Raw genomic sequence first — 27705 nt, forward strand, 5'->3', positions numbered from 1 at the left:
TGCAAATCATCATGCTATAGAAATTATGTTTTGTATCATATGTAAAAGAAAAATTTAGACAACAGAAACCTTTTTCCTTTTAGCTCTTTGCCGTGGTAGGAAGGGGAGGTTGCGGGTGGAAATCAGCTGTGTGATGTTGGTAATACAATGAAAGCAGCAGCTCCCAGGAACTTTATACTCAAACTACTGAAGGACACAGATCAGGGGTCAGGGCAGCTGACATGTCCTCATACAGTATTTATTTGTGGATAAATTTTGCCTTTTAATGTACCAACTCAAACAAAAGAACTTGGTATTAAATATGTATTTCATTAATTCAGGTCCAATTATCAAATAAGTTTGTAACTACAGACACATTTTTGTTCACATATATTACCTGCTACCAGAGCCTGCGGCTTACCTATATATAAACAATGAAACGTTGAACACGTGCATGCAGATCCATGGGTAATTTGCAAAGTTCAACTTAGAGAATGTTTCAGAGCCTTACTACCTAATGAAGGTTCACCTGCATAATATAGAAAGTTTAGTTTAAAAACAGAACTTTACTTTTTCAGACATAGATACTGTTACAAAGTGGAAATTTCAGAAGCCTAATAGCAAATTTACACCTGGTTAGTGTTTCAGCAAGTTCAGTTAACTGTATTAAAAGTTACACAAATCCAAGAATGTGTTTGTAAAAAGTAATTTTCAATGATCCTTATACTTTCCCAAAGTCCATAGTTGAATCCATATATTCCTCCCTTAAGCTATTATTTGAACTGACACATGCTTATACTTTTAAGATTTGCATCAAATCACTACCGCTGCTGCCTGTGTTTAAAGCTCTAGGCGGGTATGCGGGTTGCAGCTTCCTCTTCCGCGTCAGCTCTGTTCGCGTTTATTTCTGCCAGTGTTCGACCAAACCGAGTCCACTCATCGCTGCGAGGAACGGCAATTTGCTGTTGACAAAGACAGCATTATTGAAACCTACTGATAAATAAAAACTGAGCTCATTTTGAGCAGCAGAGAGTTTCAGTAATGTTCAGAAGAGGTTACAATAGAAAAGCTTACATTTACTTAGTGTAACTTTAAAAATAAGTCTGCCCATCAAAAGCTCCAACTAATAAAAGAAGCAGAATTTGAGAATCCTGCATTTATGTAATGACACTATTGCAAGCTTGCATGATAGGTCTTCACCTGAGAGACTGCCTTCAAAGAGGAATACTAATGCCATATCCTCATCCAATCAGTTAGCCACCTACTACTGCAGTACACAAACTTGCGATAACAACAGCTTCTCTGTAAGATACACTGCAAACTTTTTTGTTTGGTACTTCTCACGCTACGGTCAGAATTCACATGGCATAGCTAGGAAGAAGATAACATCTCTACAAACAAAACCATTGATTCTTCCCATCTTATCTGACCAGCATTACAATAATGTTTTTACTTTCTGATTGGCTGCCAGGTAGCATGCTAGAAAATTACACTACAAAAACTGAAACAAGAGACAAATAGGAAACATTAATTTGAAAATAAAAATGCAAAAAGCAACCTTCTAGGATCACAAGTTAGAGATACACTTGAGTGTTTTGTCAAGTACTTTGCCCAACACATGGTATACATACCTCTCCCACGTCGTATATAACTATTTGTCCCTCGGAATCACCTACAGCAATCTCTCTCCCAGAATGTGTCCATCTCACACGGTTCAGAGCAGGATTGCCCTCCACAGTGATGCTTGCAGTTGGTACCTGTATCCATTTAAAACACACTGCTCAAAATGCTTGAGGATGCCAAAAGCTGTAGATCACAGAACACACCTAGCCTCTCAGGGTTGTATTGAAAGAAGTGCCCAGTATTAACTGACGCAGGGTATGTAGATCTCTTAAATGGCCTTAAACTTGTGACAGTGACATGTCACCAGTGATGTGACCAAAACATCTTCTGACCCTTGGCTGAAGGACAAATACCCTCTATCTACACTCCTGTCATGAGACAGGATGCAGACAGCAAGAAGGAGCCCTGAGCTCTCAAAAAATACTGTGACAAAGGGCAGGGATGAAATCAGCTGCTTTGGCAGGTCAAATCCCGTTCAACAGCTAGACTCAGGTAATTCCCATTTGAAGCCCTAGGCTGGCATATGGTTTCCAAATTCCAGGTCACAACAACCCCATGCAGTGCTACAGGCTGGGGACAAAGTGGTTGGAGAGCAGCCAGGCAGAAAGGGACCTGGGGGTACTGGTTGACAGCTGGCTGAACATAAACCAGCAGTGTGCCCAGGTGGCCAAGCATCCTGACCTGCATCAGAAATCATGTGGCCAGCAGGAGCAGGGCGGTCATTTTGCCCCTGTACTCAGCACTGGTTAGGCCACACCTTGAGTACTGTCCAGTTCTGGGACCCTCAATTTAAGAAGGACATTGAGACTCTTGAACATCTCCAGAGAAGGGCAACGAGGCTGGTAAGAGGCCTCGAGCACAAGCCCTGTGAGGAGAGACTGAGGGATCTGGGGTTGCTTAGCCTAGAGAAGAGGAGGCTCAGAGGAGACCTTATTGCTGTCTACAGCTACCTGAAGGGAGGTTGCACACAGATGGGGGTTGGTCTCTTCTCCCAGGCAACCAGCACCAGAACAAGAGGACACAGTCTCAAGCTGCACCAGGGGAAGTTTAGGCTGGGAGAAATTCTTCACAGAAAGAGTGATTGGCCATAGGAATGTGCTGCCCAGGGAGGTGGTGGAGTCACTGTCACTGGAGGTGTTTAAGAGGAGACTGGATGAGGCACTTGGTGCCATGGTTTAGTTAGTCATAAGGTGTTGGGTGATAGATTTGACCTGATAATCTCTGAGGTCTTTTCCAACCTTATTGATTCTATGATTCTTACTCAACTCCTCACTCTTCTACGTGCAATTTTAAGAGGGTAAAATTTAAAGTATTGAGTTGTAAAGTTTTTCCTCTCACCTGCTTCCAGCGAGCTTAAGTCTTGGAAAAGACTTATACTAAGTTTACAACTCACACAAGAAATGCCTAAGTTTAGAAACAAATTACAATGTCACTGCAGTGTTACTATGGCAATAGTAACAAGGATGGTGTGTGGGTAACCCACTTGTTCACACAGTTAAGCTATAGGCTGCCAAGGCCATACTGGGGGAGGTCTATAATCACTTTACAATATGGATCACCATTACACTGAAACTACAGACTATTTAACAACAGCAACAACAAAATAATCCCAAACCCAAAATTAAAACAAAACCCCAAACTAACCAACTGAAACCAAACCAAAGCCCCAAAGTGCTATGGTAAACTTCTCACATCTTTTTGCAAAGTACCAACACTTCGAGCTGCATCTGACTTAACCTGACAGCCTCACCTCAGTATCATTGTTGAGGTTCCACAAGTCAAGCCTGCCCATCCCATCCACACAAGCAAACAAAGCAGGGTGAGTTGGAGACCACATCACATCATAAACATAATCTGAGTTGTCTTCAAAGGAGTAGAGAGGTTTGTTATTCTGAAAAAAAAGCAAACAAAGCAATATCTAAACTCTGCACTTCAAAATGATAAAGCTAATTGGCAAAGCTAAATACAGAGCTCAACAGCGTTATCAGCAGTAACTAAAACATGTTTCATATTTTGATTTACTTAAAAAAGCCACTGTAAAAAGAAGTAAAAAAATAATGTTATTATTAAAAGTGATGCTTTCTGAAGCATGCAGCTTTTTGTTGGCTGATGCTATAAAACAATCTATAACACAAGCCAATATTATAAGAGATTGTAAATTTAATGCATTAAGAACTTGTATATTGAGCCAATGGTAATTCAATGACAGCACTTAAAGACTGTTTGGGGGATTATAACTCTGCTTCCTCTGCTTTGCATTCCTCAGACCATCAAACTAAGAGAAAGAGGCAATTCTGGCAGTAAGAATGACATACTTCAACTGTAAGCAAAACATTTACCTTATGCATAAAACAAAGTAACTGCTTTTACAACACGATTTACATTTTGTTACACTGTGATCCTTGTTGGTAACAAAGGGCAAAGGGATGAACTGAATGAATCAGAAGGATACAAACAATGCACCATCTGCAAGTAAAGCTTTGGGTTGTTAACTGTAACCTTGTTCATCGGCTCTGTCATCATCGCAGGACTGCTGCTCCAAACCTAGAGAGCTTCACACAATTCGACTCAGTTTACTCAAGTTTCTGAAGTAGCTTACAATATAGCACCACCGTGTGTTAAGGACTGCAAAGACAACCACTGAACTAAGTTACCTTAGTTGTCCAAAGTTTTACTGTCCAGTCAAACGAAGAGGTGACAAACAGATGTGAGAAGTCGACAGGTCCAACTGCTGCATGGCAGTTGATACCTGTGATTGGTCCCTGATGTCCTTCAAACATCTCACTGATTCCAGCTTTGCTGTTTTAGAATATATAACCATGGTTAATTTATCTGAAAAACCATACAGCTGCAGACACAGATAACACTCAGAGGCAATTTAAATATATCCACAGGAAGACTCTGCTGCTTTGTATGGATGTCACCCCACTGCAAAAGGCATCATTTCAGGGTCACGGAAAACTAGCCTTGAATATGGACCTTAACTTCAGCATATACTTTCTGTTAACCTCAAGTGCTGAAATATACCACGTGGAGAAGAGACTCATTCAGCAGGTACCAGTCCACACATTTAAATACATTGTTCTCCAATCAATAGCCAAGACTTCCATTCATAAAAACAAGAAAATCCAGTCCTCAGGAATGAGCATAGAATTCCCAATGGCTTAAAAGAAGTTGCATGTATCTTACGGACACAGGGTTCAGACATAAACCGGTGACTATTATGTCCCTCCTAGCCTTCTATCAGAAATGATGAAAAAGAAGGCAGGGGAACAGATGGGAACAATGTTACACAAAAGTGATAAAATTCCTGGTTCCAAAATACCTAACAGCTGTGCAGCAAGGGCGATGTGTATTTGAAATGAAACACTCAATTATATTTAAGAAAGCAATTGATAAGATACAGTTGGATGATTTCAAAACAGCAGGAGAAAAGCAGCCAATTCAAGATTTGTGTGTGACGTTACCGTGCAATTATCTACGGAACCTACAGGACATTTGGAATGTTCTGCCACAATTCAAATGAATAAAACTACAGTGACCTACACTGCCCTCATCAACACAAACAACTCCTAGTCACTGACGACAGCACAGTACCAATTCAAAATTCCAACTTCTTGTTTAATGAATCTCTCACTCAGGAAAAAGCATGCACTGGGATTCAGTTATTTTAAACTTCAAGACAAAAGAATAAATATGTGCTATAAATAATTTTAGGAGCGTAAAGCATGAAGGGACTCATCCTTTCACTGTCTGTATTTCCTTTGAATAACTGAAGGTTGTACTCACCTGCCGTGACGGCATGCAGTGTACACTGAGCCTTCTTCACTGCCAACAACAAAGTTGTTGACATCTCCAATAGGGAAGGACATGCAGGTAACAGCCACAGCCTTGGACTGTTTATGAACCAGCTCCATGCTATCCTGCAGTGAAAATATCAGGAACTTACTTAAAAAAAAACCCCCAAAACAGAAACACCTACAAAGTCATTTAGATTTCTCAACAGGATGTTTGGTGGATTGGTTTTTTTTTTCAGTTGTTGTGGGGATTTTTGTTTGCTTGCTTTTGATTTTTAAAAAAGTATTATTATTTTACTTGTACAGAATTGGGCAAGAATATTATTTCATATTAAAATTGCGTTCACCACTAACACAAGTGCAACAAAAAAATACAAAAGGGTTAACAGACAAGATTTGATTACTCAGGTGGGGAAATTCTTTATCAAATACTTATCAAGCTACCTTAAGTATAATTCTGTGTGTTGGGAAAAAGTTTATCAATGCTTTTTAGATTCATTAAGGTTCTTACAAAATATTTATCTGGAACAGAAACTATAGATATCCAGAGTTATCTTACCTGCGGCTGGGAAAGCATGTCCAGACTCCAAGAGCAGATCTTCCCATCAGTTGAGATACTAATCAAATTATGAGCATTCTGGGTCCCAACAACATTTACACAGTACACTGGGTGCTAAGGAATGCAAAAATACTATCAGAAAAAGGAATTTCCAAGTAACAACCAGTTCTGATATATATTTTACTGTATATTTATTATAACTACACCATTTAACAAAGCATAAAAGATTGATCCCAATATGGTATAAATATTCCCCTATGAAACTGATACTTGTTTTTCTGACACTTTGCTTGTATGAATAGCCTGGTTCTTCAGCAACAGCATTGGCCAAATGTGGATGTCAACATTTAAGAATTCTCCATCAAGTGCACTGGACAGAGTTTCCTAGAGTTTAAAGACATCTCCATAAGAAACATTCCCTACCGTGTGAGCAGCAGCTGAAAGTGGAGTTCTCTGCACTGGGGTTCTCTTATTGCTGCGATTATCCCATAGCACTATTTGGCCTGAGTATGTGCCACCAACCACCAGATTGGGATGAAATTTTGCAAATGTAGCTGACATCACTGCTGACTGAAAGGAAGCAACAAAAACAAAACACAAAACCAAAACACACACAAAACTATTATGCAATGAGACTATGTCAAAAAATAAAGAAAATGGGACCAAAGATCAGAGTAACTGCTTTGCCTAGATTTACTGCATATGCTATTTCACTGTCCAATTACTTAAGGATTCACAAACCCTTTGTGAAGCCCTAACTATTGTAGTTCTAATCTGTATTGATAAAACCAGACTTTCTCCTATCTTCTTTCATATATATGAATACGTATATGATATTCCTCCTAGCATAGTTTGTAAGCAAGGGAAGGCACAAGATTTTAATAACATTTTGACACATTCTGTGGTCATTTTCTTAGAGAGTGTACAAACCAGTTTTGATACAATGAAGTTACTTTTGCAACCTGGGCTTTGACAGTAATCTGACAACACAATTTTGATTCAACTATGTAATTGTTAAGAATTATGGCATTTTGAAAATAAAGCAGCTGTGCTAGGCATGACATAATGGAAGACATTTGTGTGTTTTTGTCTTTCAGAAAACTACTAGGAAACCTCCATCTGTCTTTTTCTTGACACATCTGTTTCTAGTTTTCATCCCTGCTCCATCTCCTCAGGCCGTCTTCATTTTATTCAGTAGACTAAGCTCTACGAGTACACAATCCCAGTCAATCCCTTTGCATACAAACCTTCTTTGTGGTTCAATCATTACACAAGGCTTCTTGGGTTTTAAATAAATTGAGGAATTGAACTCTCAAACAAAACTGAATTCTGAATGAGTTCAGAAAATCTGAAATAGAATGATGTTTCTAAACTAAAATCTCTAGCTATCAACATCTGTCTGCAAATACATGTGGTTGAAGTGACTGCCAGCCCAATGAAATCATGATGTTGACAAGCGTAAGGAAGGTACTTGTCGAAGTTGATCAGCGTAAAACCTTTAGCCTCCTGAAACAGCATCATACCTGGCAGTGAAAGACATACTCTGGGGTAGTTTTCTTGTACTTCATATTCCATACAAGAGCTACTCCATCAGGCTCATGAGGTGCATCCTCATTGTTGTTGTATGAGGCCACAAGCAATTCTGGGTACTGTACAGTAAGTGAAAAAGGTTCAAAGTGAGCAATTTGATTAGCTAATGGTCCAGACAACCCTAGAATTGTTTTCTTTTGCCAAAACAGGGTTAAAAACCAAACCAAACAAACCCCCACAAGATAGAAACCCAAATGACACCTTACATTACACACAAAAGAGAAGCTGTCAGTTAAAACTGTCATTGTTTCAAATGTAGCTCATAACATACATGCATTGAAGTCTTGTTTTCCATCGTAACTTGCTTTTAAATGTAAACCCCAGTATTTATACATGAGCTCTTTCAATGAAGTTAACAGATACCTCTAGAAAGCAGTCCATAAACCAGAAACAAATACGTCAAAGACTTTATTCATAATACAAACTTTGTGCTACTTTTCACAAAAGACTAGCAGCTGTTTCCTTTTTTCCAACTATGGAGCACATAAAAAACACATTTAGAAACCCAGCCTGTATCAACTGAACTTATAGAAGGATCAAGACAGAAGACTTTACAAAGGTAACTGCTTCAAGTAAGCATTATTTTTTACCTGAGATGACCAGTCCAAACAGCTGACAACACGATGCTTTGACCAGCGTTCATCAAAAAACTGCCTATTTAAGGACAGTTTTGCTCCAGCTTGAATCTCTCTACAAAGACAATTAGTAGATATTAACCTTAGGTCACTTTTTCAATTACAAATATTGCACATTCACAGTCAGGTGTTCAACATTCACATTACCCTTCTTTGTCTTCTAAGTCTCTTCCACTGTAGTCAAAAAAAATGTTGATTTGCTCAGAAAGGGCTCTTTCGACAATCCTTGTGGAGTGGTCAAAGAAGCTTAAAAATTCTTCAGAATGCAAAATCTGTTGTTTTTCCTCTTCTGTAAGTTCATGTGGGGCAGCTGGAAAAAAATTGTATGTACATGGTCTGGACTGCATACTTCCACTAATTCTTTCCAAGAAAGAAAAGCAGAGTATTTAACTCAATGCTGGAAAATCTGTTTCCTAACATCTATGAGTTTTAAATAAATTTTACATTCTGCTAGCTGATTGTTAATATGGAAACTGAATTAGCTTCAACTTAATGGAAAGAGAAGTTAAAAATTTATTGATGCCTTTCTTTACAGAACACACAGAATGCCTTGAGGTGAACTGTACCTTCTTCCTCCTCCTCTTTTTTGAATGTTTTTTCTTCTTCAGGTTCAACTAATGGTTTTGGTGCAACCACATCATCTTCATCTTCCTCATCTAAGGAGAAATATTATGGTGAGACCGTCAATGATTGTAAAAGAGACAGTAACATTCCGCATGACTCTCAAATAGCCGGTACCATTTACCTTAAAATTGTGGTATTTGTAAAATGCAGTCCCCAGGATAACGTTTATCTCAAACCAAAGGATCACTGGAACACTGTCTACACCTGGATTTTAGTTGCTCTAAAATAGGTAGTTGTATAAACTGAAGTAAGACACAAGAAATTTTAAAGAATATAAGTGGAAAATCTCTCTTACAAGCATTTATGATTCCCCACAAAACTACATGGTGGATGCATGTTCTGTGTAACATACTGACACATTAATGCTGCAGAATAAAGAAAAAAAATCAAATGTCTAAAATAGTCTACAGAGCAGCTGCTTACTTGTGATCTGAAACCATCAGAGTCTAATGGGTCTTCACATGGCATGAAGATGGCTTACATTAGCTTTCAGGTTGCTATTCCGAGAGGCAAATTTTGCTAAAGATAATAGCAGGGAGATTACATTTCTTTCTGTCATTCTAAATGCAAGTCTCATTATCTGTATCATGTTTGGCAATGAGAACTTTACAGCAAAATGTGTTTTCCCTAATTGCAATGAATAACATAAAATGTTAATGTTCAAGAATACTGACAAGTTTTACAGCACTTTCTCCATTTCTACCTTTTATTATTTGAATACTGTAAACCAGAAAATAACTGTAAATTACTTAGTGTTGTGGAATATGCATTTCCCAGCTTTTCTTCATTCACTTTCTAGAATAACCTTCTGAAAAGACTACTTTTATTGGTTAAACAGCTATGTCATCTCTTTATAAGGGAATGGCAGCAGGAATCTGCTGCATACCTCATCACAAGTAATAAAACAGTATTCAACAGGGACTAGGCTTGCCTGTTGCAGCCATCTCCCTGACCCATGTTCAAAGTTATCTAATGAAAAAAAAAAAGTTAAAAAAAAAGCCCACAACCACAAAACACATGCATGCAGACACACACACACACAAAAGGTAGTGAGGGGATGGGAAACAGCTGCCAAGCCATGGTCCCAGCAGCTCAGCCAGCTGACTAGATAGCAACAACCAGATGGTACTGCTAGGATTGTCTCTCTGCTATGAGGTGGCAATGGGATGGCACAACATTTTTCTGCCTGACTGCTTCCAATCATGTCTTTACCCAATGGCAAGCCTGTGCAATTACCAGCACTCCAGGAGGTCTACAGACAAGCCTTTACCCTGCAAACAAAATACAGCTTGTAGGCCATACCAGCTGCCAAGCCACACACATAGTGATAGGTTTAAAGAGGTCTGAAAATCTTTCTAACTCCATAGTATAGGCAATAAAAATATAACTGTACCTGCAGGAAAGAAAGCTTTAAATGACACTGTATAATGCACACAATAATACAAACTCCAACTTAATCAAAATGATAATGACGTATGCCAATCCTACATTACTTGAAATTGAGCGATTTTTACGTTCTGACAAGTTTACAGAACTAGGATAAATGGCATGAATGATTTCAATATATGCTCATACTTTTGAACCAAATGGTGAAGGTTAAAATCTTTCCTTTCAAGGGCCTCAATCAGCCACAAAGGAAAACAGTAATCACTGTCTTTTCAGCCAGCCCAACCGCATTTGTCAGCCCTTTCTCCGTCAATGCAGCCAGAGCAATCAACCTGCCAAACATTCAGAATGGAAAAACAATCTGAAAATACAGGGTATAATGCACCTGCCAGTGAAAATGGCCATTTCAAGAAAAGCTAGTGATCTCAGTGACCCTGCTGAGGAGGCGGTGGTGCAAAGGGGAAAGAACGGGTAAAAGAATTCTTAGTGATCTCCACTCTCTTGCACATTGACACTTCCTTACAAAGCATGCCAATTACAGCTTTTGTGCTACTTAAAAAAAAAAAAGAAAGCTTTTTTGGGCAAAATAATCACACAGAGAAGCAGAAAGACACTGCTCCTTTTAGATGGGTTTGCATCTATAGCAGACTCCTAATCTGAAAATTCTGCAACTTGTAGCAATTCTAAAGACTAGAATTCTTCCTGTCTAATCGCTATAGGTGTGCACAGCAATTAAAAAATGTAGCGAGAGTTAACACGCGTGATTTCGAGAACAACAAATGCAGGACCCCATATTCGCATTGCAGCCACTTGGATAAAAATCCCTCTCTTGTTCACCCTGCCAATCAATCTTGCAGATTTAAATGATGCCTTCAAATTCAGAAATTCGGTTTTGGGTCACCGTGGATACATTATTCCAGCTTTGAAAGTCCCAAATTAGAAATTTCAGCCCAACCTCCCATTAGTCATACTACACTGATTCTAAGTACCATTTTCAGTGACAGGAGTCAAATTCTTGTCAAAGGCAGACGGTCAACCCCTTAGTGCTAAGTGACCTTCTAATCTACATATTTTATTCAAAAGATCATATAGTTGATTGCTCCTGCCTTTTAATGTTTGAAACATAAATGGCATATATTATACAGAGATCTGGATTCCTTCATAGTACTTTCCCTGCATACAGTCAGCTGATATGACTGCATTTAAATGCAGGATACAGCACTTATTTTAATATTCTCTAAGTATCAGACTTGAAATTGAACATGTCATCTCACTGTGATTTATCTGTAACTACAGAAATCTAAAACCTCTCTGAAGTAAAGTCATATGCAAACTTTCTCATTAAAGGATATACAGGGGGAAAAAAAATCCCAATCCACAAAACAACAAAAGCACCACAACACAAACCAAAAAACATTCACATGTTCTTGTCCTCATTATCCAAAACTAGGATGCTTTCTTATCTGAAATTAGAAAGCTTTCTCTCAGAAGTTTACAATCAAAAAAGACAGCAGGAACCTGATGGACAGCCAAAGAGACAAAAAAATCTTTGGTTTAATTACTTCTCTTGTCTCTCCTTTAAGTTATTAAATAACAGGCTAAGTGCTGGTATTTACAAGTAATTGGTGTAACAGTAAATATAACCCAGGAAACACTGAAAGATTGGACATAACTATTTCTGAAAAAGTTCCCCATCAAGTAAGTGAAGAACCCATGATACAATGGTGCACCATATTTATTTCAAGGCACACACACAAATTTGGAAATCTTAAAAGCACTGCCTAACTTCTTCCTTATTCAGTATTGACTGTACCTACTGCCATTTATGCCACTGAAGTTGTCAATATATCAAACACTTTCACATTTAAAGATGGCTGTTAAGATTTAGAAGAGCATCATGAAGCCAGTGAATAGGACCTTATGTCCCATCCACACGTTGATGAATATTCATCATAATATGCTAAGGGATTAACTCCATGTTACTTCCAGCAGGTGACCAGGGAATCTAAGGTTACGAATTGAGCTGTAATGATTACGTAGAAAGAGCAGCTACTTTAACAGAGACAAAACTGTTGTCAATGATTGCTAAAAAAAAATAGCTTTAATGAAACACTGAATATTTAACATCAAAATTAGGATGTATTTTGTCAAGACTGAAAGGAAAAAGTGGTGCTGTAAATTAGGCTGCACCCAACAGTAACTACAGAGCGAAGTTCCAGTTGTCTTGAGTAATCTGTTGCTGCAGAGTAGGTTAATCAAAGTTAAATCACCTGTGAAATGGGTAGATTTTGTTAAGCTGAATGTCTTTGTATCAAGTTTTCCCATCTCTATTTCACTGTATGTTGAAGGCACATACAGAACAATACATGAATATACAAGGGTCCGTTATTTCCTTTTAAAATATCAAAGAATGCTACATACATTGTAACAGCATCCAAAAGCCAATCCTATACACCAAATTGTTATTACTCTTTTAAAGTCACAAAGGACAAAAATGCTTAATACTTCCATTCTGTGTCTGGAGACTTTACCAGATACAGAAACTGGAGTTAAAGCAATAAATACCATCTGCAGTTAGTTGTAATTCCACATGCACAATAATGTAGAGCAGCTCTAAGAAACAGGTAATCTGTTAGCCCAGGAAAAGCCTTAATTTTGACAGCTGAGCAGAATCATAATCCTCTACATGTTTACCTTGCTTTGGATTAGCTACTTCAAGGACCCATAATACATACTTAATGGTCTTACTTGTGAGTAATTTCTTTCTGTATGAATTAGCAAATCACAAAGAAAGAGCTCAAACAGTACAGTGGAGAAAAGTGAAGTGCAAATAACAGAAAAAATTTAGCAGCAATGATAACAGCATTCTGTGTAGTGGACAACATGGAGCCTGGAGAACATTAAGACATATACCAGAGTTCACATCTGAATTCCATCTCTGTCACTGAAGCTGCTTCCACTGCCTGCTAGAGAGAAATGACTGTGTGAAGAGAACACAATTTCAAAACTGTTCTCTGAGAACATATCCAGAAATCTGCTGCCTGAAAAAAACCCATGTCAAATAGAGGCTGAATAACCCCGAAAAACCAGGTGAGCACACTAACTAAAAATAATATGTCCACCAAAATTGGACAATGAGGGAAGCAGGCAGCAGTGCTACACGTAACATCATGGGAAGTGACAAATGGATTTAGAGAGTAGAAAAGGAGATGGCAGAAGTGGGGTGCTGAGGAATGAAGCAGCCTAAACACAGGATGCCCATATTATAATGGTGACAAAAGTTACCAAAGTGTAGTAATGGTACAGAGACCCAGACACTTTGGATTAATTGTTACAAGATAAGGGAGAACCGCATCAAGTATGGCACAACACATCTCAAGTCCAAATAAATGTATTTGATCTCTAACCAGAAGATGGCCATCACTACTGTATCACAGAATGACAAAACCCAAACCCACCTCAGGAACAGGATATGCCAAGAGAAAAAAAAAGAAAAAAGAAAAAAAAGGGGGTGTGTGTGTGCATGTATTGTCATTGCTGTAGTCTTCGGGCTAGAACAATGAACCACTTCATTATTTCATGTACATAATAAATACAGCTGCTACAGAAATAGTATGGTAAGTATTGCTGCAATTTGCTTCATTTCTTTTCCCTTCCCCCTCCCCCACCTCCCTCACTTAAATTCATTCGTAGTGTCATTTGAATCTAGTTAAACTTGCCAAAGTGACTCCAAGACACACTCCAGACAAGAGTGGCATATTGATGTAGACTGGAGCAACAACAATTCTGCATCACTTGTATTACACTTTACACTCTATTATCTGTATTACACTTTCAGGTAAATTATGCAGTTTCTGGGAACATCAGCATAAGATTTCAGTTGAGTATTCTCTTCATGTTTTAAACAGGGCTTTTATCTCCTTGCATTAACACCCAAAAGTTCACATACTAAAAAAAAAAAAAGTAAGAAAATGCAAAATTACAAATGTAGAATTAGGTCCTAAAATTGCTATGAAAGACACATTCTCAAAAATCAGTCATATTGAACAACTGAGAAATTTTGCTGTGGAATTACATACAAACTAGGTCAAGATTAGTATTTTCATTTGTATCTAAATTTGAGTGTTTCAATGTTGAAAAGCAAACTCTGGGACTTTTTTTGAAAAAATCTTTTTTACTGAAAAGCCAATGAAACATGACTGAAAGAAGGCATACGTTCAGCTGCTGAGAACAGAAACTGCATGGGTTAATAAATAAATTAGTTACTTCTTTTATATCTCAATGTATGAGTTCCAGGTACGAAAACTGAAATTCTTAGCAAGTTGGAGTTTTAACTGTCAAGTTTGTTGTAAGGATACACAGCCTTCAAGTAAGTGGTGTGTGCGTTATTAAATGTCATAAATGCAAGATATATCCCACTTTCACTTACTAGTTTTCAGCTCATTCAGCTAATTAATATTTGATCTGACCATTTACTAGGAAGGAGAAAGTGCCATGTATTAATAACAAGACTAACATTAAGCAAGATGCAGGATGACAGTGGCGTAAACTCCTGAGGAAGGCCTACATGAATTTAAGAAGATCACAGATGCTGATTCCAATGCAGTCACTGTTATTATCAAGAGAAAAAGAAAGAAAAAAATATAGTAGCAAGTTAACCACCCACCTTCCTTTGGCTGAGTCATAACAGGCGTTTGTGTCTCCTTTGTGTATGTAACAATTTCTCGAGGAGGAAAGTCAACTTGTGTAATTTTGGCCATTCCAAGTTTAACAGGTCCACGTCTAAATAAAATTAATAGACAAACCAGAAAGAATATTTAACTCCTTGAATTAATTCACATGTCACCTAGAATAATATTCAAGTAGTCATGTCACAGCACTGCTTAGCCAAGCTTAAATTCAGTGGAAATTTAACTCTGAAGATGTCACATGACTATTACTTTCTTATTATTATTTAAAATCAGTTGCTATTTACACATCTGCAATAAAAATGTGTGTATATATATATCAATTATAGGATATGACTGAAGTTTTACTCTTTGTGGTTGAGTAGGGTACTGCTACATACAACATACCCCTGTTTTCAATGGAACAGATCTGCTCACAAGTCTTGTTTATATAGTAACAGGTCTAGCATTTTAAAAGCTTAAAAACTAGATGAGGTATTCTGAGGAAAAAAGAACTTCCCAGTCCCTTTAACTCTGCTGACCTTTTTTATCTACTTCTAAGACACTATTTAGAATGCAGAACTGCAAGTCTAATCTGAAACTCACACACTGATTTATCCATAAAACATTATTCCAGAACATGAAACTGAAAGCCTCTAAGCTTCCCAACTTTAGCTTATGGAAGATTCTGTAAACACAGATACAGATAGCAGCAAACTGCAACACATAATGTACTTCCAAAAACCATACAATATTAATTCAGTCACTGTAACTTTCTATAAAAGCTAATTTCAGCATCTATTGTAGTAATATTGCAAAGATCCAAAACCAATTTGCCTATATCAAACTCAGTTTCTTATTATCCACCCCTCTCCTAAATAAGATAAAAGCAAAAGGAAGAATAGCCCCATTTGAAAGGTTTTGGAGGGCAGAATCATACATCTAATAGCACAATATGGCTTTTCCTAAGTGCTCATAATGCACTACAGCTTTTATAAACATATTTGTAAGAAAAGATTAGAGTAATTCTGGTTTTAAGTACAGTTAAAAAAAAGTTTCTGTAAATCAAAAAGCTTTAAGTTTACATTTCACCAACAAAAGACTCAACAGAAAAGCACAAGTAAGTAAGTTTTGTTATTAAAAAAATGGATCTTACATATATTAAATAATACGAATTCCCCTTTGCAAGAAAACTGCACTAAGTCTAGGGATAGTGAATTTCTGCTACGTGCAGAACAGTTTCTTAACAACTTGAAGTCTTAAAGTAGAAACAAGCTCTTATACTTATCATCCATAAGTACGTGAAAGGGAATATAAGAAATCTATGCAATACCCCAGATCGGAATCAGAGTGGAGCTGAAGAACTGATGGATCAGTATCCCAATGCAGCGTCCTGATACCCCAGGTTGAACAACCATGCAGCATTAGCAAAAAAGGCCAGAGATTAGTGAAGCAAATACACACTATGAAACGCTAGAGTTGCAGTAAGCTTATAGTCATTTAATTGTTCGGGAGAAACAAAGCAACGTAACATCAGTTAAGGGAAACTCAGCAAATATTCAGTACAGCAACACATGCAGTAAATACAAAAAGTTAAAAAGCAAACAGAGTTCAGAGCTTATTAGAAAAGAATGGGATTAAAGATTGAAAGTTAAAGATCTGCAAACAAACGTAGCCTTTATGAGAGGCAAATAAAATTATTTAATGCTGACAAGAACCATTAAAAACTTCAAACCCCTTTTAAAGATCTGTTCAGATTTGTTCATGTCATATGAAGACAGATTTGTTCATGAAATGCAGTCTTGCCTAGAGCAGTAAACATGAGGAAACTGTCATATTGGCAAAGGAAATGAGTCAACACATAAGCCTTTTGGTAGAGGGGCAAAAATGCATTTCCACTGGGATAGAGAAGTACTAGGGTTTCCAAGATGTGACATTGCAGTAATTATGGGTTAAGCACTGCCTTGGGCTTATAAGTGTCATCTGATTTAGAGCCAACTCCACTGAAGATATTTAAATCTCTTAGAAATAGTGGGCTTTAGATTAATAACACATTTCAAAGTCATATGGAATAATGACAGAAGAGAACCATTTGAAGCCACTTTTGTATCAGAAGAAATATGAAGGGATAATTAAGTCTCTCCTTCATTTTTAGCCTTAATCTCTCCTTCACCAATTTTCATTTAGTCTACAGCCTGCTATCAGGCTTAGGCAGAATTTTAAAACAAGTTTATAAAAGCGATTACGAGATGAACATGCATGTTTTTTCTGATGTTCTCTGATGCTCTTTTCTTTTAAATTGTGTTTTGTAACAACAACACAGAAGTAATATTTTACTATGCTAAAACGTAATTTTCCATTTCTATCCCATAAAAAATAATGTTCTTACAAACCAGGTGCAGAATTCCTAAAGTTGCAATGCCATAAAATCTTGTAAATACAGGCATGCCAGGCACTACAATTAAATTACAGTTTGATTATGAATTACAAATCCTCTGTCTTCATATTTATCAAATCATTCCTCACAGCTGCACCTTAATAACTAAATTTCTAAAAACTTTCATATCTTTGTGCATTAGAAAATACACCAATTTACATAAAATTAATTGCTTTGAGTATACTTAATTCTTTAAGTCTCTGCTCTTTTTCTTGGAGTTTCATTTGGTGCCTGAGAGTTTAAGCTAGATACTGCTCATACGCTGTTCAATCATGCATTAAAAGACCACCAAAAAAACCCAAACCACCACCACCACCACTCCAACCTTCATGGTGCTTCTGCAAAGGACTACCTATGTACAGATTCAAATGCTGCAGTACTTATCAAATATTTTCTCAACTTTTTCAATCCCACTAGAAAGGAGTTTAGGGAGAGGGCCAGAAATGTAAAAGGCTCAAACTTTTGTGTCTGCTTAAGCAACTGAAGTTGCTTTCCTGATGTCAAAATACTTTCAACAGTTAGTTGCTTCAGTGGTACCAAGGATGGTCTGCCTCTGAAAACAGTTTAGGTCAATAAGCAGTGCAGGCACACAGTTAAGTTTCTTAGTGATATTATTTTAAAATAAAAGATAAGTTAATTTTATCTCAGAATGTTTATGTGTATCAAAATGATGTAAAATACTGTTCCACTTGCTTTCCTGTTGTTTGTTATGCCTTAAGTTAAATGAATTTACCTACAAGTTTCAGTAAACAGAAATTCCTATTTTTCCACATATGCCCAAATGTCTTTGTAACCTGGCATATTTCTAACACTTCCTAGATCTCTAAAATGCATTTTCTGCATTTAAACAAACTATATGGAGCATCCAGCCAACCAGCTCTATACCTTTTGCATTTTCTTCTTAACTGATGAAATGAGGGAAAGAATAGTACCAAACTGGGAAGCAAAACTCTTTACTAATTAAAATACAGCAAGAGGGAAGCAACACACTGAACACTGCCCTGTTGATTATTAAGTAGGTAAAGTTACTGTCAAAATTCAGCATCACAAACAAGACTAAACTAACAAAGATGATCATCTTTGTAAAGTATAGCTGCAGCATGGCCAGAAAACAAACAGCTACATACCAACAATATGAAAGGGTTTGTTTTCAGATTATCAAGTACAATTTGGTCTTCCTAACACATCTCATATTGCTCACGTAAAAGCTACCTGTGAAATGCCAGGTATAATCCTCGGAGATCACGCAGTTCAACTTTCCCCATCAACTTTCAGGGTGCAGTGTATATCTGTGTACATTCAGTATGCTGTACAAATTTGTGCTAACACACCAGGATACAGGCATTTGTTTACTGAAGGAGGGGAAGAATGTTATCTGGTAGTTGGAGATACATGCATGGGAATTTTAAGAGTGACTCTACACAGCCTTCAAATGAGCTGTAAATTCATACCTCCATGTCTTCAGTACCACAATCTTTTCATGCTTCCACATCTTGGAAATTGTCAAGAGACAGATTTGACTTCAAAATTTGCAAATGCATGAAACTATAGAGGCTTAGAATATGAGTTTTCTTAAGGCTTCCTAAGAAAATCTATGCATAAAACATTATGTTACTATGTCCAAGGAGCACAGAATCACAGAGCACGGTCCATCTGAGTTGGAGAGAAATGCAATACACAATGTGGTGCTCAATTACAGATATACAGCCTACACATTGTTTCATACAGAATTTACAACATGAATGAATGGAAAGAAACTTTTTAAAAACTTCCTCGTTGTTGTTTCTTCTAGAAAATAAGGAAGTGAATGAAAATCCAGTAAAATAACACATAAAATGACAATTTGATAAGCAATAAGCACAGATTTAAAATAATTTTTAAAACTCTGTTTACTCTGCTAAGGAACAACAGTATTCATTTTTTATTAACATGACAGGTGAGCTTCAGTTGCACAGTGAGTACCCTAAGATCATTCCTAGGCACTGTTAAAGAGAGAAGAAAAAAAAAAGAAAGAAAAACCAGTTTGAGCTCATATCTGCTGCCTGATGTATTCTGTTTTAACTTAATGCTTAATGATTAGAAAAAGGTAGCTTGTAATGTGTGTTCAGGTCATTAAAACCTTGAGTATTTTCAGATTAAGATTATATATAGTTATGTAGGTAGTATATACCAGATGTTGATGCAGTCTTCTTAGGATGTTTCAAAGTGGTGCATTCACTCTTTCTCCAGAACTACTCATGTAAGCACAAAAGTAACTGATGGCAACTGCTTTAGCAAATGTGCTTTAACTAAACGTCATCCACAATGCATACTCTGTAGATTTCAATGCATTCATTTAATTTGGTGAGAAAATGTAAGTTACCAAAACCAATTAGGTGAAGACTGCTCTTACTCATAGACTTTGCATGGGAGACGGTAGAAGCATCTTTTGGAAGTAGTGTTTCTCATCTTATCAACTATATATTGCCACCTTGATTTCCTATTTTAAGAGAAATAATTATCTGGCTCCCTTTAAAGCTATATTTCACCAACTGTCTTGCACAAAAGATAAAGAATACAAAAATAGTCAAATCGATGGGGCAAGCACTAGAACTGAAAAACAGACAGACAGACATGTGGCCTTACTAACACAGTGCTATGTTTTGGCCAAATGAGAGATTGAGAGTGGTATACTTGTGTTACAGGGATGGTTGCAAACTGAAATAAGAATAACTGTTTCAAGTAAGGGGCAGGAAGAAAGAAAAAAAACAAAACAAACAAATACAAAAAAAAAAACCCCAAAACCAACAGCCCAACCCACACCAACAAACCACAACTAAAATCAGACTCAAGGCCAAGTTTACTGTTGTAGACAGTATCTTATTAGAGCAACTAGAATAGAGGGAAAAAGGAAAGAGCTAATCTTCGGCACACATCCTTCTTCAGAAAAAGCTGGGAAGAGCCCAGAAGTTGGACTTACCCAGTTTTCTCTTGTCTTGAGACATTCATGCTTACAAGAATGTCACCACAAGATACTCAGACTCACTTTAAACTTGCAAGATTAAATAGCAATTTCAAATTACCAAGTGTAGGTACCCTTCAAATTTTAAAGTACTCCTATAACAGCCACTGTTCACAGATTCAATAACAACACCATAACCTCACATTATTATATTATAATCAAGTAATAAACTTTGATTAATTGTTCAGAATACAAGCACTAAGCAAGGGTGTATGACAAGGGAAGTGACATACCTAGATCCAGCAGCGCCATCTCCAGAGTCCTGACTTCCAGCCTCACTTGGTGTACTCACAGATTTGGAAGATGGAGAGGTAGGAGGAGGGACTAAATAGTGAAACAGACAGGTATCCGCTGTTACTATTCGCAGAGGTTGCACAGCTTAGGATGTTTTCAAATTAATTCAACATGAAGTATCAAAAAAAAAAGAAAAAAAAGTGATGGCAAACAAAAAATACATGGATGAAAATGAACAGTAGAAAAAGAGGGGAAAAGACAGTGTTAACAATCATGCTGGACTTTCATGCAATTGTTTTGGCATTTATGCATCTGGGGCATACAAAAAGATATGGAGGGGAAGACACTTAAAAGAAAATGAATTGGAAATACAGTTTTAAATTGACTTTCTGACAAATGATGGCATTAATTTTCAAAGGATAACCTCCACTAAATCATGTTGCTTAAATATAAAAGGAAGACAGTTGTTAACATAATTTTGACATTAGCTTTTCTTAGAAATTATATACTGAATGTATGTAATTGTAAGTTTGTTTTGAAATACAGCATCACTAAAGTACGGACCAGAAAAGTGGCTTTTTCATACAGCACACTGTTATTTTTTGTTCTAGGTTGTATCAAATCAACATAAATCACGTTTATTGCTATGATGTTTCCAGTGTTGGGTTTGGGGGGATTTTTGCATTTTCTTCATTTACATCTCACAAAGCCACGTGGTGTCTTATCGAAACTTTTCCTTAAAAGTCAGTTAGTTTTTAGATGTAGATGAAGACTGCACGTACTGTTTGGAAAGCAACATGGTTTTTGGAACTGACACACAACAATGAATGACATCATGCAATCTGATACAAATACAAAGCTATTTTGGGATTTCTTTCAACTTTCTGTTTGGAAACAGTGAAACTCATTATTTAATGAAACAGGTTTATGCTTAAGAATCGGACTGTGTTGAAGGCCCTGATATGCTTCATTTCATAGTGTCACGCAAGGGAGAATCCTGCATTTAGATCTGCAGCATTTCTAGAGAATTTCCTGAAATCAAAAGTGTACTGTGAATTCTGAAAAACGCTTCTAACCCATCCAAAATTAGAGACATGACTTTGGTCAACAAAAATTCTACCCTAGATTTAGAACTCAGAGTGAATATTTCAAATTGTTAAAAATTCATTACTAGAGAAGAGACTTTTACACATTCATACATAAACACACTTACACTTTGTAGACATATCTATATAACTGTGGATGCACATACAAGTGTGTGTATATATATCCTTCAACTCATCATTGCCATCTACTGTTTCATTTATACTAAAGGAAACGCCCACAGGCATTTTTTGTGTAATATCAGAAATCTTGATGTCACCCTTCCTTAACTGAAGACATGACATTAGAAACATATCTTGGTTGCCACTTAGAAAAGTCTATCACTTTATGTAGCAGTAAGCAAGGCCAAAAGACTCCAGGCGCCTGGTTTTGATGCCACAGCGCCCTCTTGTGGGACAAACTGTTTTGACGAAAGTCTTCCCATAAGTGACATGAAACCTGTTTTAAAGCCTAACAGTCTTACTGAAAGTCCAGGTAAAAATTTACCTGCCCCAACACAGAATGAACCTATAATACCTTCTTGAAAGTTATTGTGGCTCACTAACTTCTGGCTTCTTATGTAACGAGTATACTAGACACCAAAAACATTGTTAGGGTCCCTTCTCCCCTAAGAGTTACTTCTCTCCAGCAATTAACATGGCAGGAATTGCCTTAGGATTTTTTTAATCTAATTTTCTATGGAGAAATCTAATCTCAACCTATCCACCTACATAAAAAAGTGAGCCCAAGCTATCACTACACCAAGGTGGTAAGCTAAGAGTTAGCTTCAGTTCAAGCATTTGATCACTGTACTATTGTACTTTGCAAGTATTCAGTCAGCAGAATTAATCTGTGCCTCAGGCATGCTACTGTAAGGTAGTGAATAGGTCATTTTAGCTTGATTTAGGATCCAGATCACACCCAGGTATCTTGAAAGGAAATGGAATTAATTCCCTGTGAATCTCTGTTGAAGGGAGTGATTAGGTAGATGTTTAATGGAATTAAACATATGGCTATGCCATGGTCTCACACAACAGGACCTTAAAAAGATTAGCTGTTTGTGAAATGCTAAGTCTGTGAAATGACTTATTCTGAGGACTGCCTATTAGACTGTCTCTCACAGATCTGGAACAATAAAAACTACTTGTATTAGTGCAAGAGTCTCATCAGCTGCCTTATCAAAACCTCACAAGAAAGTATTGAGTTATTAGTCTGACAAAAAGTCTCTAGTAGGTAAGAACTAATGACTTAATTACTAGCTGTATACTAGTGCTAACATAGCTCAAATACAGTCTCTAAACGGTGAAAATAGTTCAAATTACTAAAAGTGGCTGCTGTGGCTACTGGGAACAGGACCAGCTATAATGGTGTTTATTCAACATTCACTTCTGAACACTTGAGGACTATGCAAAAGCAATTACAAAGACATAGTCACAGATATACTATATCCATAATAATTTTATTTTCAAATTCCACTGAGACAAACCCCCACCACTGAGCAAAACTGAAAAATAACTTTGAAAACCCTTAGATTTTAGAGCTAGAGACAAAACAGAGTTGAATTATCACTCTCTCGGCTTTTATCTGTGAGACAGATATGGCTATGTAAGAGCAGAAAGCAACAACCAATATGCTAACCCATACAAGACTGGCACAGATATGAACCATCATACTTGAGAGATGATTTTTTTTTTTATTTAGCCTTGCTGTTACTCCAAAGTCAGTTGGGTATTTGACATACAGAAAATAAGGGCAAGAAAGGTGCAAAAAGATAACAAGCCAACTCTGCACAAAACTATCAGAATTAAAATCTGCCAGTATGAAAAAGAGAAAGGAAAAAGTAAAAGATAGAAGAATAATGTGGAAGGAAAATAGGAAATGGAAAAATAAACAACCAAACAAAAACCCCAACAAACACATTATATGTGAGACTTCAAACAGTATATAAAAACAGACATGTACACCCCCAAAAATAATGGCCAAAGAATTTTCATTCTAGTTACATAAATGCCACAAAATCAAACAAAAAACCCACCAAAAAAAACCACAAAACCAAAACCCCTAACCAACAGCCCCCAAAACCCTAACACCAAAAAAAAAAAAAAGAAAAAAAAGCCCCCAAACTAATATTAACATTCCTACCAACAGGAGACTCAGGTGTCAACCCCATGCTCTGAAGTAATGCTTCAGCCTCTCTTCTCTTCTTTTCAAGATCAGATTCTTCTTGCACAGGAAGCACTTCTTTCTTCTGATCAGTCTAAAAAAATAATTATTAAAGTTATAGCATTTAACAGGTATTAAAACCAGTTTCATTTCTTTTTTGAGATTTCATGGCTTCTACTAAAACCCATCAACACACAGGTTAGATACTTGCTTCTAGTCATTCTGATGGGTCTTTCTGTAGATAACAAGAGGAATCACAAAATTTTAGCACTATCTTTAAAAAACATATGTAATATGCAAAAAAGTCACCTTTTTTGTCAAATCTTTCTTTACATACAGCCTAAAAAATGTATTAGGTGTCTTCATATTTTAAAGACAGCCATACTGTTCCAAATTTAAAATAACTGTCTAAGAAAACTCCAGGGTTAGAATGACAGCAACAGACATCCCTGATTGGTCAGAAAGAAATATTAGGATACTTGGCTACACTGAGAACGTGCTAACATGTAGCAATTAAGAAAAATAGGTGCAAGGTGTGAAAGTGGTGACTGTCCAATGTGTGCATTTTAAGCTCTTTTTTGAAACAAAAACATCGACTGTTTAGTGAGAAAGCTTGCTTTTGGACATCAGGTTTCACACACACACACACACACACCCCCCCTCCAAAAAAAAAGACAAAAAGGAAGTATTAAAAAACTTTGCAGTAACTTTGGGTTTACAGGGCATTTAAATACTTTTGTTATCATCTTGCAGATTTCATTTAAAAAAAAACAAAACCCAGAACAAGCAAAAAAAACCACAACAAAAAACCCACAACAACAATAAGCAAATAAAACCCACCACAAGTTACATCCCCACATTTAGAAATAACACAATCTCTACTGTGAAAGATGCTGAACATGCCACTATCTTTCCACCCATTTAATTGCCCATTCAATTACATAAATATAATTAATAGCTTAAGGTATTCACAACTCAGTTACTGGCAAGTGAATATTTTTGTAAATATAAAAATTGATGACATGAATACATCAAATACAGGTTTTTAATAGAAGCAGCAAAACCTAGACCAAGATCTTCTCTCTCTATGCTGTTTCACAACAGTACATTATGTTTGTAACCTATAGCATGATTCCTTTAAAAAAAAGGATTCCTAAATTTTAGAGCATTTTTACCTAATATCTGCAATCTCAAACACAGGCAATGCACTACTATAGGATCACCAGAACATAATTTGAGATAATTTCCTCTCTTTTCTCAAATCATGTAGAGATGTTCAAGGTCAGACTGAGCAGTCTGGTCTAATTAAAGATGCCCCTGCTTACTGCAGGGGTTTTGGACTAGATGACCTTTGAAGGTCCCTTACAACCCAGTGAATTCTATATAGCTGGTAGCTGCTCAGTCTCCAGTCATATGCTAATTTAGAACAAGATCACAACCAAAATACAGAAAAAATGCCCAAAGCACAAAAATATTCCAGCAAAAGTTTTGTTAGTGAAATATAATCTGCATTCAGGAGAGGCATAGTAATAAATCACCAATTGTTACATAATTCAGCAGAGAGAAATCCAGAAGACTTAACAAAACATGTGTAACACACAAGCAGCATATACATCCCAAGCGTTGCTCTGATTTTAGAACTCAGGCTATGTGAGTCAAGGAGCAGGACACAGCACATTGTTTCCAGAGTAACAATACCGATAGTTAGACAATCCAAACACACATCCTCAGAAATGCACTTCAGAAATTAATTCTCTACATATTACAACTCATTAAATAGAGCTACTGCGTAATACTCCACACTCGTTTGATTAATGATGCTCCCCACACAGAAGCACTTTTAGGAATCCAAACTATGCATGTGTAGGACTGAGAAACAACACTAAAATCTAACTTACCATAGGGATAATTCTAAAGAAAACAGTGGACATTTGCTCTCGTTAGTTAGAAAACGAAAGTGCTGTATTTGCATCAGCAAGCCACCATTAAATAGACACTCCCTACATAGCATGCAGCAAAATGACTAAGTGTACCCTTATATTTTGGACAAGTTACATATGCAGGCAAATTTCAAAAAGAAAATTATATCTTACCTCTTTTTTCTTTCTCTCTTCCTCCTTTCTTTTCTTCTCCTCCCTGATTTGAGCTAGTCGTTGCTTCTTGCGCTCCAATTCCGCCTTCAGTTCACTTTTGTCAGACATAGCTGAAACTGGACAACAGAAACACTGTTTGATTTTGGTTTGTGTTTTCATTTCAGGGGGTCTTTCTGCTTGGCTGGGTGTTTCATTTTGGGAAAATATTTTGGTAGGGATTTTTTTAAGATAGCAACTCTTCTTTAACTAAGCTATCATTAAAAGGAACTACAATAACTCACTAAAACAAGACTTGAAAAGTAATTAAAATAAAACAAAACCACCGCCCCATATTCTCATTTCCACATTGCTTTCATTTAACGCATTCTAGATTCTAAAAGAAAACTACAACATGATGACAGCATACATTAGTTCCCAAGGAGTTCTAATGCTGTTTGAAGGAACTGATTTGAAAGAAAGGTTAGGCAGTGCAGGTGGGCTGTCTGGTCTTGACAAAGGATTCTGTACAACTACAAAGTCAACTATGAGACTGACAACAGTAAGGAGAGTACCAACATGGTATCTATCTTTTACTTATCACTTCAACAGCTTAAGTATGGGCATGCTATAACTTAGCAGTATGTAAGCAATATATCTTTCATATACAGTTGTAGGACTCAAAATATAGATTAAAAGATTTACCACATATTGCAAGGCAAAACCAGTTTGATGACAAAATTAACAGAGACTTAAAACACAAGTATAAAAAACTATGAATGGCATGAGTGAAAAGATGCTTATTTTTCTGGGTTTAAGCAAGCTCAAATAGTAAAGAAACTGCAGAAGTGGTTCTACAACAGATGAGGGATCCACAAATGTTTTTATACTAAGCTTAACAACACAGACACTAATAATTAGTAATATAACCATTCAACAATTCAAAATTAAGAATATGCCAGTCTTTACATAGCACATCTAGGCACATAAAAGGATACAAAATGATACAACCCTCATGTATCTACGCTAATACGTAGGGACGTACGGATCAATACGTATCCATATTGTCTATAAACGTTTAAGTGCTAATAAAACAAAAATGCGTTTTCAAATTACATTCCCGTGTCGCTTTAAAAAGAAGGCGCGTTGTCACCACACCATGGATTCCCCACCCCCATCAATCTTTCTAGTGCCAAGCCAGGAAAGCAAAGCTGCACAAACCAAGCCGTCTCCGAGAACACGAGAGTTCACCCCACTTTGAAATGACAACGATACTAACGAGGTGCTGCCAACAGCAGTCTCTCTACCCAAATGCTACCCGGGCTGTAGCGGAGAGGAAGCCTAGCAGTGCTCTCCTACCCTCACAAGACTTTATCGCACCCCAAAGCCCGGAAAAGGGCAATGCTACCAAACCCCTCCAAGAGCTCGCCCGTACCCCCTCCCACTTATTGAGGCCGAATCCCCGGCGCGGGCCGCCTCCTGGCCCCACCCTGCTGCCGCACCCCTAACTGGATAAGGCGAACCAAAAAGAGTTCCCACTGAGAGGCAGCTCGGCTAAAATAGGAGGGGCAGCGGCGCCAGGCATAGTTCAGCCACCGCGGGACCCCCGCGCACCTTGCAGCGGGACCTCCTTCTGCTCCAGCCGTCCCTTGGCCACCGCACCCGCTCTGCTTCCGCCGCTCCACAAAGGCGCCGGCAGCTGACAAGCAGCAGCCTACGGCAGGCGCTGAGGATCAAACCAGCTACGACAGCGTTGTGAGATGCGCGGGAAGTTCCGGGAAACGCAGGACACAGAGACCTGTACAAGGATGGCGGTGCGCGTAGACACCAATGCCTCACTCGTTCGTACGGTGAGGGC

The 27705-nt window shown here is 37.4% G+C and overlaps 1 protein-coding gene across 2 annotated transcripts; it reads right to left on the reverse strand.

Annotated features, from left to right (window-relative positions):
* Positions 1-222: 222 nt before the first annotated feature.
* On the reverse strand, positions 223-27586 carry DYNC1I2 (dynein cytoplasmic 1 intermediate chain 2). Of its 2 annotated transcripts, XM_068138592.1 has the most exons (17): positions 27462-27586; positions 25872-25987; positions 23758-23872; positions 20532-20622; positions 16194-16253; positions 14860-14975; positions 8750-8839; positions 8331-8493; positions 8139-8238; positions 7482-7607; positions 6382-6528; positions 5959-6072; positions 5392-5525; positions 4257-4401; positions 3353-3493; positions 1611-1736; positions 223-941 (listed from the first exon to the last, which is right to left on the reverse strand). In XM_068138592.1, the coding sequence occupies exons 2-17, from the start codon at positions 25977-25979 to the stop codon at positions 828-830; spliced, it is 1890 nt and encodes a 629-aa protein (XP_067994693.1). In that variant the 5' UTR covers positions 25980-25987; positions 27462-27586; the 3' UTR covers positions 223-827. The 2 variants fall into 2 exon arrangements, with proteins under 2 accessions (XP_067994693.1, XP_067994694.1); XM_068138593.1 differs by lacking the exon at positions 16194-16253 and having other exon boundaries at positions 27462-27578.
* Between the last annotated feature and the right edge of the window lie 119 nt (positions 27587-27705).

Source organism: Melanerpes formicivorus, unplaced genomic scaffold (assembly GCF_026170545.1).
Source record: "Melanerpes formicivorus ecotype bairdi unplaced genomic scaffold, bMelFor1.0.p_v2 SCAF_5, whole genome shotgun sequence".
Lineage (NCBI taxonomy): Eukaryota > Metazoa > Chordata > Aves > Piciformes > Picidae > Melanerpes > Melanerpes formicivorus.

Coding starts and splice junctions, on each gene's coding strand:
- DYNC1I2 (XM_068138592.1), bottom strand. CDS start 25,979: ATGTCTGACAAAAGTGAACTGAAGGCGGAATTGGAGCGCAAGAAGCAA. Junction 23,873..25,871: donor AAGAGAGAAAGAAAAAAGAG/GTAAGATATAAT, acceptor TTATTTTTTTAG/ACTGATCAGAAGAAAGAAGT. Junction 3,494..4,256: donor TAAAACTTTGGACAACTAAG/GTAACTTAGTTC, acceptor CTTTTTTTTCAG/AATAACAAACCTCTCTACTC.